The sequence below is a fragment of the Oncorhynchus tshawytscha genome, linkage group LG05, assembly GCF_018296145.1.
Source record: "Oncorhynchus tshawytscha isolate Ot180627B linkage group LG05, Otsh_v2.0, whole genome shotgun sequence".
NCBI lineage: Eukaryota > Metazoa > Chordata > Actinopteri > Salmoniformes > Salmonidae > Oncorhynchus > Oncorhynchus tshawytscha.
This window is the reverse complement of record NC_056433.1, coordinates 72,024,994-72,038,427: the sequence shown is the minus strand read 5'-3', so window position 1 is coordinate 72,038,427 and position 13,434 is coordinate 72,024,994. Positions and strand designations below refer to the sequence as shown.

General features: G+C 42.1%; 1 protein-coding gene across 3 annotated transcripts in view; it reads right to left on the bottom strand.

The window, feature by feature from the left end:
* LOC112251318 (desmoplakin) overlaps nucleotides 1–12,535 on the bottom strand; it is a 41,642-nt gene extending 29,107 nt beyond the window's left edge. For 2 of the 3 annotated variants that reach the window (XM_024422244.2, XM_024422245.2), the window contains exons 1-8: nucleotides 12,157–12,534; nucleotides 8,092–8,185; nucleotides 6,909–7,042; nucleotides 4,240–4,390; nucleotides 3,172–3,297; nucleotides 2,977–3,036; nucleotides 2,228–2,395; nucleotides 1,641–1,745 (exon numbers count right to left, since the gene is read on the bottom strand). In XM_024422244.2, coding sequence (XP_024278012.1) covers nucleotides 1,641–1,745; nucleotides 2,228–2,395; nucleotides 2,977–3,036; nucleotides 3,172–3,297; nucleotides 4,240–4,390; nucleotides 6,909–7,042; nucleotides 8,092–8,185; nucleotides 12,157–12,347 — 1,029 coding nt within the window. In that variant the 5' untranslated portion in view covers nucleotides 12,348–12,534. Of the gene's footprint in view, nucleotides 1–1,640; nucleotides 1,746–2,227; nucleotides 2,396–2,976; nucleotides 3,037–3,171; nucleotides 3,298–4,239; nucleotides 4,391–6,908; nucleotides 7,043–8,091; nucleotides 8,186–12,156 lie in introns of all 3 variants that reach the window. The other variant, XM_024422243.2, reaches the window with a different exon arrangement.
* Nucleotides 12,536–13,434: the final 899 nt, after the last annotated feature.

The window sequence follows — 13,434 nt, the reverse complement described above, 5'->3', positions numbered from 1 at the left end:
AACAGAAGGATAAAGGGGTTAAAGGATGAATGAATCAAGATAACCATCACAACGAATGACATTGAACAAAAATCTATTTGCATCATGTAAAGTGTTGGTGTAATGTGTCATGAGCTGAAATAAAAGATCCCAGAAATTTCCCATATGCACAAAAAGCTTATTTCTCTCATTTTGTGCAGAAATGTGTTTACATCCCTGTTAGTGAGCATCTCCCCTTCACCGAGATAATCTATGCACCTGAAAGGTGTGGCATATCAAGAAGCTGATTAAGCAGCATGGTTGTTACATAGGTGCACCTTGTGTTGGGGACAATAAAAGGCCACTAAAATGTGCAGTTTTGTCACACAACACAATGCCACAGATGGCTCAAGATTTGTGGGAGGGTGCAATTGGCATGCTGACTGCAGGAATGTCCACCAGAGCTGTTACCAGAGAATGGAATGTTAATTTCTCTGCCATAAGCAGCCTCCAACGTCATTTAAGAGAATTTGGCAGTACGTCCAACCGGCCTCACAGACCACGAGTAACCACGCCAGCCCAGGGCCTCCACATCCGGCTTCTTCACCTGCGGGATCATCTCAGACCAGCCACCCGGACAGACCAACCCCCCAGACCAGCCACCCACAACTGTGGGTTTGCACAACCGAAGAATGTCTGCACAAACTGTCAGAAACCGTCTCAGGGAATCTCATCTGCGTGCTCGTCGTCCTCTCCAGTGTCTTAACCTGACTGCAGTTCGGGGTCATAACCGACTTCAGTGGCAAATTCTCACCTTCGATGCCCACTGGAGGTGTGCTCTACACAGATGAATCCTGGTTTCTACTGTACCGGGCAGATGGCAAGCAGTTGGCTGACGTCAATGTTGTGAACAGAGTGCCCCATGGTGGCGGTCGGGTTATGGTATGGGCAGGCATAAACTATGGACAATGAACACAATTGCATTCTATTGATGGCAATTTGAATACACAGAGATACCGTGACGAGATCCTGAGGCCCATTGTCGTGCCATTCATCCACCGCCATCACTTCATGTTGCAGCATGATGATGCACGGCCCCATGTTGAAAGATCTGTACACAATTACTGAAAGCTGAAAATGTTCCAGTTCTTTCATGGCCTGCATACTCACCAGACATGTCACCCATTGAGCATGTTAAGGATGCTCTGGATCGACGTGTACAACAGCGTGTTCCAGTTCCTGCCAATATCCAGAAACTTTGCACAGCCATCGAAGAGGAGTGGGACAACATTCCACAGGCCACAATCAACATCCTGATCAATTCTATGTGAAGCCAATGTGTTGCACTGCATGAGGCAGATGGTGGTCACACCAGATACTGACTGGTTTTATGATCCACGTCCCTGCCTTTTTTGTAAGGTATCTGTGACCAACATGTGCATATCTGTATTCCCAGTCATGTGAAATCCATAGATTAGGGCCTAATGAATGTATTTCAATTGACTGATTTCCTTATATGAACTGTTACTAAGTCAAATCTTCGAAATGGTTTTAGGTTGCGTTTATAATTGTGTTCAGTGTAGATAGCTTCAGTAGATATTGCTAGGTGGCATGGGCCACAGGAAGAGGAGATGTTGCGACTAACAGCTAATAATCAATAATCAAATAGATATTCTCCTCACCTCGATCTTGTCAGAGGCAGGGTGATGGTTCTTCAGAAGGCTGTCCACTTTCAACTTCAGTTTATTCAGGTCTTTCTCCTTCTCCTCCAGGGTACTCATCAGTTTCTGTCAGAGAACAACACAGTTAGGGCAGAACTGGAGAGACAGAAACAGTGTTAGGACCTGGGGACCCATTGGGACTGGAAGAATGATCTGTGGTTTCATTGCACAACTCCCAGTGGTTTGGCATTATAGTTCCCTAGGGAACAGAATGCAAAACAGATGAACAAGACATAATGACATGCAGATACACAATAAACTAGATGTGTCAGTCACGGGACTAGAGATTACCAAACATTACCAATCATCAGGAAGGATCAGTAACAATCAGGAATTATTACAGCTAGTATGCACCCCAAATGGCACCCTATTCCCTACATTGACCAGAGCCCTGATGAAAAGTAGTGCACTAAATAGGTAATAGGGTGCCATATGGTACACAGACATCCTGTATGGCCTCTATGGGAATAATCAACTAGCCTTTCCCCCCTCCCACTGTGACACTTCCCCTCTGACCCTTGACCTTTAACCCTTGACCCAGTCCTTACCGAGTAGCTCTCCTGCTTCTTGGGAATGTAGAGGTCAATGTTTTTCTCCCCCCAGTCGAACACCAGCTCCTCCTCCTCTCTCTCATTCACCCACATGATTTCTCTGCTGATCTCCTCAATGATTTGCTGCAGCTCTCTCAGCTGGTTGCTACGGCCATGAGACATTTTCTGACACACAAAACATGGTGAGACATCTATAGTTAGGTACAATCAATAAAGTTAAACATCCATTGTTACCAGTGGTGTAGTGCTATTCTTGGGGGCTTTGCGGTGGCTACTCTGGTTTGGGTGTCCTCGGCAGAACGGTGTTGCCGTAACCAAGTGGTCATATATCATTCTGGGTTCCACTGCGCACGAGGGGGATCCATCGAGGTTTATGAACATCAAGGCAGACACATGTTCTGATTGCCCTAAGTGGTCAAGCCACCGACGGGCCTTAGCAGTACACACATAGCCTATAGTTCTATAGTTTTTCATGGAATGTTATTGGTATTTATTTAAATGTATGTAATGAATTTTCCCGAAAGTGTTACCAGCTCTGTGCATTCTTAAATGTAAAAAGTGAATGAGTGCTGCTGCTCCACGCTCTGGCAGCACTACACCCCTGGTTGTGTCATGACTAACTGACAGACAGATGGACACCAACATGTTAAATACAACACAAACATACAGAGATAGGATATGGTACAACAACCATATTCTAAAGTAATGCAGGTTGTAAGAGAGTTTTCCCCAGAGCCCTCTCACACCTGCAGCGTGTCCCAGTCCTGATCCAGAGCGTGCTGGTTGGCCTTGTCTCCTTTCTTGAACTGTAGGGAAAGACACACACGGAGCTAGAATCACACAAACTCAGAATCGCACACACAGAAATAGAATGTATGAGAGTGTGAAAGTAACTGTGTTTGTGATAGGTTTGTTTGTTTATATATATATATCCTACACACCAGTTCATCCTTGGCTCTGTCCACCTCTGCACTTCTCTGTATGGAGCTGTGAAACTTGTTGTGGCTGATCAGCTGCTGCTCGATGGCTGCAGAGTCGTCCCCCCAGGGTGAGGTTTCTATGAGACGCTGGAACACAAAGATATCACCACCATGTAATAACCACATAACAACACCTTCTCGCACACAACATTAACACATCTCAACCAACGCACAGAGGCCAGACATATTGAATACACACAACAGCAACCAACCTGTCCATGAAAACCCAGTTTTGACCCCATGTTTATTTGTAACATAAGCATTTCGTTGCACTGCAATAACACCTGCTAAACTATGTAGTGACCAACAAACGTTGATTTGATTGGACTATTGTGAAGACAATGCTGCATATTGCCACACGGTGGTGATAGAGAAACATGAGGTATGACTCATTACCCCCTCATTACCCCTCATTACCCCTGTAAGGCTGTAATACACACAGAAAAACAACCAAGGAAGAACAGTATGTCAGGAGTTCACCAGCAGACATGGAGTTTGATTCACTGAAGACCACAATAACAGTCTCACTTTCACCTCAGTTTGTGGGGAGTGTGGGCGTGTGAGAATGTTTTTGTCCTTCTGTGTCTCTGGTCTCCACCCCTCCTAATTGAGATTTATGTCTGACAGTGGCAGATGGACTCTAAAGCATTCTTTACAACTTAAAAAAACTCAAATTACTGCATATGCAAATAAGAAGAATGCTTTCAACTTGGCACGATAATTGACATGCATTTCTAAACGGGTAACCTCTAACATGACATTTGGATATTTTCTGTTAATACATAAGTGGCAAAGCTGCAGTTGTAACCGATGTGAAATGGCTCAATGGCGCAATGGGTAACGACGCTTCGAGGGTGGCTGTTGTTGATGTGTGCTGAGGGTCCCTGGTTCGAGCCCAAGTAGGGGCGAGGAGAGGGACGGAAGCTATACTGTTGCATTGATGCTGTTGTGCAATCCTATAGCATAGGCCTTCCTACACAGCATTACACATCTATCCTGTATCATAGGGTAGGGTGTGGTTTTCTATACCTTCTGCTGTCCAATCCAGGCAATGGCCTCGTTGAAGCTCCTCCCAGCTTCCTCCCATGCACCGCTCCCCCTGCTCCCCCGGCTCCGCCTCTGCATGGTCCCATATACGGCCATGTGGACTCCCTTTAACTGGTCCCTAAACAGATCAATACTATGGAGGCAGGGGGAGAGACAGACAGAGACAGAGAAAGAGAGTTAAACAACGCCTATACATGACCCTAACAGTTTGGGAAAGTGAAGGCGGTAAGGGATTTCTAAGATATTAACACAGAACTCGGCCCGTATCCACAAAGATTCTCAAAGTAGGAGTGCTGATAATGATGAGTGCGAAAGTTAGACGCACAAATATTATACCCCACCAAATCTCCCCTGTTATTGTAATGGTGAGAGGTTAGCATGCCTTGGGGGTATGATATTTGTGCGTCTGTAACTTTGTCATTATTCACGATTCATTCAGGATTATCCCTAACAATGGTAGCATTCACATTAATGTAGAAGTGTTTACAAACATCTACTATTCTTATTTACAATAAAAGTGACTCCAAAATGCACAATACATTATTTACTATGAATTTCTATTGGGCAAAAAAATATCTGAAACACAAGCAAATCAAATAGAAAATTAATCCAAATAATTTGTGGTCACAAGCTAGATGTAGTCATTGTGTGCTATGAATATGGGACCAAATACTTAACTTTTTACTACCTCTTTAGACAAGTGAATTTGTCCCAAAACTTTTGGTCCCCTAAAATGCAGGGGGACTATGTACAAAAAGTGGTGTAATTTCTAAATGGTTCACCCAATATGGATGAACATACCCTAAAATTAAAGCTGAGATTCTGCACTTTAAACTCATAGTTGTTGTATCATTTCAAAAGAGCTGGTGTTTTATTGGAAGGACAACAACATTGACCAAAACATTGGTAACAGTCCCAATACTTTTGGAGCTCACTGTATTGATAAGAGCTAAATACATGAGTCATCCATTTGGAGATTGTAAATATAAATGCCTATTGTTTTAGATCTATTTCATCTTATGATCTCTGGAGACAAATGTGAAATCAGTCATAAGACTGCAAACTGAAAAGCATATCAACATAACAAGTATTTATACCCCTTTCCCACAGTGAAATATGACATGCTGTTCCGTTAAGCAGAATTTAAATTGTATGGCCTTAACTTTATTTAGGGTTAGTTCCCTTCAGCTAGTTCCCTTCAGTCACTACATTCTGTATCATTTCATTAGGCCACATTGTTTGATTTAGCCTACCTTTAGTTGTTTCCTCTGTAAACACTGTTGTGAAAATGTTTGGTATCAATATGGAACGCAGACAAAACGTGGCAGTTTAAACCTGGAGCCTGGAGCACGGTTCACAACGAGTGAGCCTTTGTCATCACAGTTCCATGATCAGTGATTAAGGGAGATTTATATGACTATTGATCAACAAACTTTGTAGACTTGTATCCCCTTCCAATATTCATCAATTGAACAACTGAATATGGCAACTTTCAGGATGAATCAATCCTCTGCATTTTTGATTCACCAATATATCTTGTGCGTAAAGGCTCTCCAAACCTGTTTTTGTTTAAGAAGTAGGTAAATTCATTAATACTTTCCTAACCCTTAATAATTTATAAGATCAGAGTATTTTTAAATCTACTAAACAGAGACGAATATGCATATTTTGATGGCTTTCTTCATTGATCCCTAATACTCAGAACCCATTCTCTTCATATATTCTAGTGAGCCTTGTTATAGGCTTTGGCATTCCCATTTATAGTTCGAGGTTGGACATTAGCATGTGGGGCACACCGATTGGTGTCACCTTGTTAGTCAGTATATGGTACACCTGTGCTGGTTTGTCATCTCGTTAGTGGGTAGGTGTTTCACCTGTGCTGGCCCAGGTGATATTACAGTGGCTGGCCCAATACTCCAGTTGTCTTGAGTTGGAGCTCCCTATTCGATTTCTAGAAGGACAATCCTTTATCTAATCTTCCCTGTTTTTGTTTTGCTCCACTCTTTGGTTTGCTTCCTGTCTTTAACTTTGATGTGAGTTTTAATATAGTTTGCCTGTTCTTGGGCAAATTTTGTGGGCGTTCATGGTGGGTGTCTTTTAGGCCCCAGTTGTTGTTGCTGGTCAACTTTCAGTGGACACCCCCATGAGTATCTTTCAGAACCCCTGCTAAAACCCCACCTGGTTCATTTTGGTTGTGGTCAGTGACTCCGTTAGTTCCCCCTTCTGTTTGAGCAACATTATTTGGGGTGGGGAACATCTGTCGGGAATTCAAATTAAAAAAGGTACTGTATTGAAAGGGATTGCTTTAGATAAATGTACTGAAAACCCTATTTCTGTTGGCCAATAAGTGGGAGGTTCTTTGGCGGTTGAATTACATTTATTCAGTGTGCATAAGTGAGCCATTCCCAAAGAGCTCGTTGCACACCTAGATAAGGTAAGTCTAAATACCAAATACTGAGAAGTACTTACATCAAAACATGTAAAATATAAAATGATTTCCTAAATCGGCCCCAATGAGAATAACCTGTACAAATACAAATCTGTAGTAGTGATAATTTCTCTGTGTATTTGACCTCTTAACCTTGACTCCAGCCTTTCTAGGTTTCAAACAAGAATATGGTTTTGAGGTTTGGTACCATGAGACTACTGACCTTCGGAACACGTTGTCGTTGGATTGGCCCATGTGGCTCAGGTCCCGAGCACACGCATTCAGCTGCTCTATGGTCTCTTTGGCCATGGCCATGAAGCGTTCTGCCTCAGCTGTGGCACGCCCAGAGTCGCCGCCCTGTAGGATCAACAGGGAAATGTCAGGAAGAGATGCACATTATGGATTTGTACATTACGTTCAGTCTAGCTTTGACTTGGTGTTCTAGGTTTCTCAAATGAGAATATGGTAGACTATGTTCAGTTAGGTGAGTCCTTCAATTCAAACCCAGTTAACAACAGGACCATAATGTATGAATCTCCTTTCTGTCCAGACAGCTTCTATTACTTCTATCAGATTGTAGTAGTGTACTATAATGTAGTGTACTATAAGTAGTGTACTATAATATAAGTAGTGTACTATAATGTGACAGGTCATGGCCAAATTAGCACTTTCCCTGGGTGTGTGATTAAAGATAATCCCTGGGTTTGCTGCAGACTGTGTGCCAGACAAAAGCTGACACTGCCTTCTTTCATACCATTCATAATCAAAACCACTTTTATTCCAAGCAGATTGAATCAAAAACTCGCACTCATGCTCGTGCTCACACACGCGCGTTGAGTCAGCCATACCTGCATGAACATGTCAAACATAACAGGGACAGATGAGGCATATAATCTCACTGGTTATGATGACTTAAACAAAGACATGATTCTGATAAAACCTGGATTGACAGACACATATCTAAAGCTGTTTTAAGCTCATTTGAGAACATAAAGGGAAAGGGTGGAGTCGCATCTGACAGAGCATATTTCACATGCCAGGTGTGAGGATTCATCATGTGTGAGTGTCTACCAAAAATAATAATGACCTGTTATGGATCATCTCACAATAGACCTGACTTTTAAGAAACCTCATGTTCCTACTACTTGTACTTACACAACAAATCCACTAAAGCAAGTCAAGGGTGATTGGCTGTAGGATTAGTACAGTACTATCTCAGCTTTCATACCTCACAGTCAGGTACGGTACATATCTTAGTCAGACTGTCTGATTACATGTACTTGTTGTCAGACTAACTGTATTTAGACTAAAACAGGACCAAAGAGACATCTCAAAGCAGACAGGACATGAAGTGACTCACAGAATAGAACACTTATTCTATATCTCTATGGTAGGTAGTGACTTACAGCCTGTAGGCAGTGTTCTGCCTTCCTCAGGTACTCCTGACATTGGCCCTGCAGGATGTAGGCCTTCTGTTGGAGGGCACTGGCGGTGGATTGGCTGTAGGAGACATGGAAGACATCATTATCATCATCAGCCTACTATAAACATCACTATAGCACATTGTAATCATCATCCTCATCACCGTCAACAACCCTATAAAAAACTGGCACTTCTTCTGACCTCAATGTGACTTTCTCGTTAAATATATGTTTAAGATTGATCAATGATTTACATCAATTGTCCCAGTGGTTTCCTGTTATGAATTGTGGTCTTATTGCAGCAACTAGCAAGTATTTCGTTTTCTAAGGATGCTTCCGATGTGCCTTAATTGAATAGACTATGTGCAGGGATGGGCAAAGGGGAAACATGCATCAAGAGTGACATGCTGTTCCTGGGAAGTGGTTTTCAAGAGTAGTGACATGCTGTTCCTGGGAAGTGGTTTTCAAGAGTAGTGACATGCTGTTCCTGGGAAGTGGTTTTCAAGAGTAGTGACATGCTTTTCCTGGGAAGTGGTTTTCAAGAGTAGTGACATGCTTTTCCTGGGAAGTGGTTTTCAAGAGTAGTGACATGCTGTTCCTGTGAAGTGGTTTTCAAGAGTAGTGACATGCTTTCCTGTGAAGTGGTTTTCAAGAGTAGTGACATGCTGTTCTGTGACATGCTGTTCCTGGAAGTGGTTTTTAGTGACAAGAGTGGTTTTCAAGAGTAGTGACATGCTGTTCCTGTGAAGTGGTTTTCAAGAGTAGTGACATGCTGTTCCTGTGGTTTTCAAGTGTGTTTTCCTGGAAGAAGTAGTGACATGCTTTTCCTGTGAAGTGGTTTTTAAGAGTAGTGACATGCTGTTCCTGGGAAGTGGTTTTCAAGAGTAGTGACATGCTTTTCCTGGGAAGTGGTTTTCAAGAGTAGTGACATGCTTTTCCTGGGAAGTGGTTTTTAAGAGTAGTGACATGCTGTTCCTGTGAAGTGGTTTTCAAGAGTAGTGACATGCTTTTCCTGTGAAGTGGTTTTCAAGAGTAGTGACATGCTTTTCCTGCTGTTCCTGGGAAGTGGTTTTCAAGAGTAGTGACAGTGGTTTTCAAGAGTAGTGACATGCTTTTCCTGTGAAGTGGTTTTCAAGAGTAGTGACATGCTTTTCCTGGTGGTTTTCAAGTGGTTTTCCTGTGAAGAGTAGTGACATGCTGTTCCTGTGAAGTGGTTTTCAAGAGTAGTGACATGCTTTTCCTGTGAAGTGGTTTTCAAGAGTGACATGCTAGTGACATGCTGTTCCTGTGAAGTGGTTTTCAAGAGTAGTGACATGCTGTTTCCTGGGAAGTGGTTTTCAAGAGTAGTGACATGCTGTTCCTGTGAAGTGGTTTTCAAGAGTAGTGACATGCTGTTCCTGTGAAGTGGTTTTCAAGAGTAGTGACATGCTGTTCCTGTGAAGTGGTTTTCAAGAGTAGTGACATGCTGTTGGTTTTCAAGAGTAGTGAAAGTGGTTTTCAAGAGTAGTGACATGCTGTTCCTGTGAAGTGGTTTTTAAGAGTAGTGACATGCTGTTCCTGTGAAGTGGTTTTAAGAGTAGTGACATGCTGTTCCTGTGAAGTGGTTTTAAGAGTGAGTGACATGACATGCCTGTTGGTTTTAAGAGTAGTGACCCTGTGAAGTGGTTTTAAGAGTGTGAAGACATGGTTGGTTTTCAAGAGTAGTGACATGCTGTTCCTGTGAAGTGGTTTTTAAGTGGTTTTTGGTTATTAAGAGTAGTGACCTGTGGTTTTTAAGAGTAGTGAAGAAGAGTAGTGACATGCTGTTCCTGTGAAGTGGTTTTTAAGAGTAGTGACATGCTGTTCCTGTGAAGTGGTTTTTCAAGAGTAGTGACATGCTGTTCCTGTGAAGTGGTTTTTCAAGAGTAGTGACATGCTGTTCCTGTGAAGTGGTTTTTAAGAGTAGTGACATGCTGTTCCTGTGAAGTGGTTTTTTTCAAGTGGTTTTCCTGTGAAGTGGTTTTTAAGAGTAGTGACATGCTGTTCCTGTGAAGTGGTTTTTAAGAGTAGTGACATGCTGTTCCTGAGAAGTGGTTTTCAAGAGTAGTGACATGCTTTTCCTGTGAAGTGGTTTTTAAGAGTAGTGACATGCTGTTCCTGTGAAGTGGTTTTCAAGAGTAGTGACATGCTTTTCCTGTGAAGTGGTTTTTAAGAGTAGTGACATGCTGTTTCCTGTGAAGTGGTTTTTAAGAGTAGTGACATGCTGTTCCTGTGAAGTGGTTTTCAAGAGTAGTGACATGCTTTTCCTGGGAAGTGGTTTTCAAGAGTAGTGACATGCTTTTCCTGGGAAGTGGTTTTCAAGAGTAGTGACATGCTGTTCCTGTGAAGTGGTTTTCAAGAGTAGTGACATGCTTTTCCTGGGAAGTGGTTTTCAAGAGTAGTGACATGCTTTTCCTGTGAAGTGGTTTTCAAGAGTAGTGACATGCTTTTCCTGGGAAGTGGTTTTCAAGAGTAGTGACATGCTGTTCCTGTGAAGTGGTTTTCAAGAGTAGTGACATGCTGTTCCTGTGAAGTGGTTTTCAAGAGTAGTGACATGCTGTTCCTGTGAAGTGGTTTTCAAGAGTAGTGACATGCTTTTCCTGTGAAGTGGTTTTCAAGAGTAGTGACATGCTGTTCCTGTGAAGTGGTTTTCAAGAGTAGTGACATGCTGCTTTCCTGTGAAGTGGTTTTCAAGAGTAGTGACATGCTGTTTTTCAAGAGTAGTGACATGCTGTTCCTGAAGTGGTTTTCAAGAGTAGTGACATGCTGTTCCTGTGAAGTGGTTTTCAAGAGTAGTGACATGCTGTTCCTGTGAAATGGTTTTCAAGAGTAGTGACATGCTGTTCCTGTGAAGTGGTTTTCAAGAGTAGTGACATGCTGTTCCTGTGAAGTGGTTTTCAAGAGTAGTGACATGCTTTTCCTTTGCCAGTAGTGACATGCTTTTCCTTAGCCTACAAACAACAACACAGAGTGGCAGATAGACTAAAAACTTCATAAAGAGAATGCAACTGCTAAAGAGCGACTGAAACTTCACGTGGCTTTACATGCTCCCAGAGGATCTGTTGGTCTTTGTTGTCATATGAATAGTCTTTCTACAGCTATTCATACTGTAATCATCAACTATGACCGTTATACTAGTATAGACTCTATAGAATGTTTTAGATTCCTACATAGGTCTCAGGAATGGAGTAAAAGTGTGTTAGAGCTGGTGTCTAAACAACGCCTCACAGTTTCCATGCAAGTTATAATTAAAGTTTAAGTCTCCCAGCAGCTTGTCCACAGAGGCACAAAGACAGATGGTTTCAGTTCTATGTGTACTACATACATAAACTAACGTCGGTGGGCGTGGCATAGCGTTTGGCCAGAGCAAGGCGTTTAGGTAGCCAGGCAACAGTCACTAGTGAAAATATTCCCATGAAAACAACTCCACATGTCTATTTGGATGCATGCAAATACGTTCTCAGTGCTCATAATATGCATGTCGTGACATGTTAACTATTGTAGGCTCCAATAAAACGTTTTATTTGCATTTAGTGTCATGGTTTTAGCAGTCAGGCATTCTGCTTTGTCCTTCAAAACAAACACCTCAATGCAGGGTAATAAATTATGAAATGGGACTGCACACAGAACTAAATTACTGTGTGTATTACTGGGCTTTGTGGTAATACAAATATTCCTCCCAGTGAATAGACAGACAACTGCATTGTAGATAACAATATACAAACTCTATCCCTCATCATAGACAGTGGATGCGTCCACAGGAAAAACAATTTGGATTGCATAATGCCACTGGCAGACAACGGCATACATTTCCCTCAAGAATTCCATTATCTTTATATCAAGTTATTAATGAACTAGAAGGAAATCAAAAATGTGTTTGAGGATTTCAATTGGAGATAGAAACACTTTGGACAATGCATTTTCTCTCTGCAGGAATTTAGCTTACTAAAAGAGGTATTCGGTCAAGTGAGAGCAACAGTTGTGTAATACAACACAATGAATGGCCTTTAGAATAAATAAAAACTGTCATACCCCTGTACTCCTCCACCACCTCCCATTGAAGTCTTTGAGTAGCTGTATGTATTGTATCCTGCGCCGTCCATGTACTCCTGTCCGTATACATTACCACCGTGCACTTCACTCCGGTCATAGTGTTGAGTTCCCCCACTCAGGTCGGGCCTAGAACCGGATTTGCGATTTCTCTGGGACGTGTGTAGACTCATCTTTGGATGCAAAAAGTTATGAAACTCTGGTGGAAGAAAAACAATTATGGGACGAAGACTTAAAAATCCTGGCTACAGCGCGGTAGCTTTGAGCGGAGATGCTGCGAACGAAGCGGTTGGTGGTGACGCTTTAATTCTCTCCCCTCGCACCTTTCAGCGGAGGAGCGCAGACTGGATCTACAACACGGAAGAGAATCTGTTTTGTTTAAACAAGATAGACCACACCTACCATCAACGTGTTTGCCTCGCAAACGATTTGAATGTTATCCTTTTTCTTTCCATGTTCCCACCCTCTCCTCTTTCTAGTCTATGGAAGAATGTGTGTGTGTGCGTGCTCTGTGAGAGGATACGCCATTATTGTGTTTCTAGTGACCAGCCTAATTATTATTATCTCAGTGTCTCACTCAAGTTTAAGAAGTCTCGACACTGAAATGTTTACTGTTCCTTTCCCCTAGATCACTATTGACAGACTGAATGCAGCAAGAGTCTGAACAGCAAAGGCCAGTAAATATCTTTAAAAAGTGCTGTATGTTGCACACAATTGTGACAGTTCATATCTTATGAGATATTCATCGCAGCATTAATTACAATAGCATTTATTACAGCATTAATTACAATAGCATTTATTACAGCATTCATTACAATAGCATTTATTACAGCATTCATTGCAATATTTTTTGTAATACTTTTCACCTCAACCATTTTTACACACTAACAATACACAAACTCTATCCCTCATCCAAGACAGTGGATGCGGTCCACAGGAAAAACAATTTGGATCGCATAATGCCACTGGCAGAGACAACCTGCCCGTGAAGTATACTGGTGTCAATCAGCACCAGGGCCGGCTCTAGCCTTTTGTGGGCCCTAAGCGTCAGCTTATGAAGTTTATGCCTGGAGCCGGCCCTGCTCAGCACATTGTATAAAGAGTTATTATAATAATTTCCATCTTATCACCTTACAGTAGTCTTTAAAGATAATATTGAGATAATATGAACACATTCAGTCTTCAGCACTAAGCTATTCTAAAAGATTTACAGTAATGTGTCTTGCTCTCAAATGTTTCCAGCTCGGAAGATAATGTTGC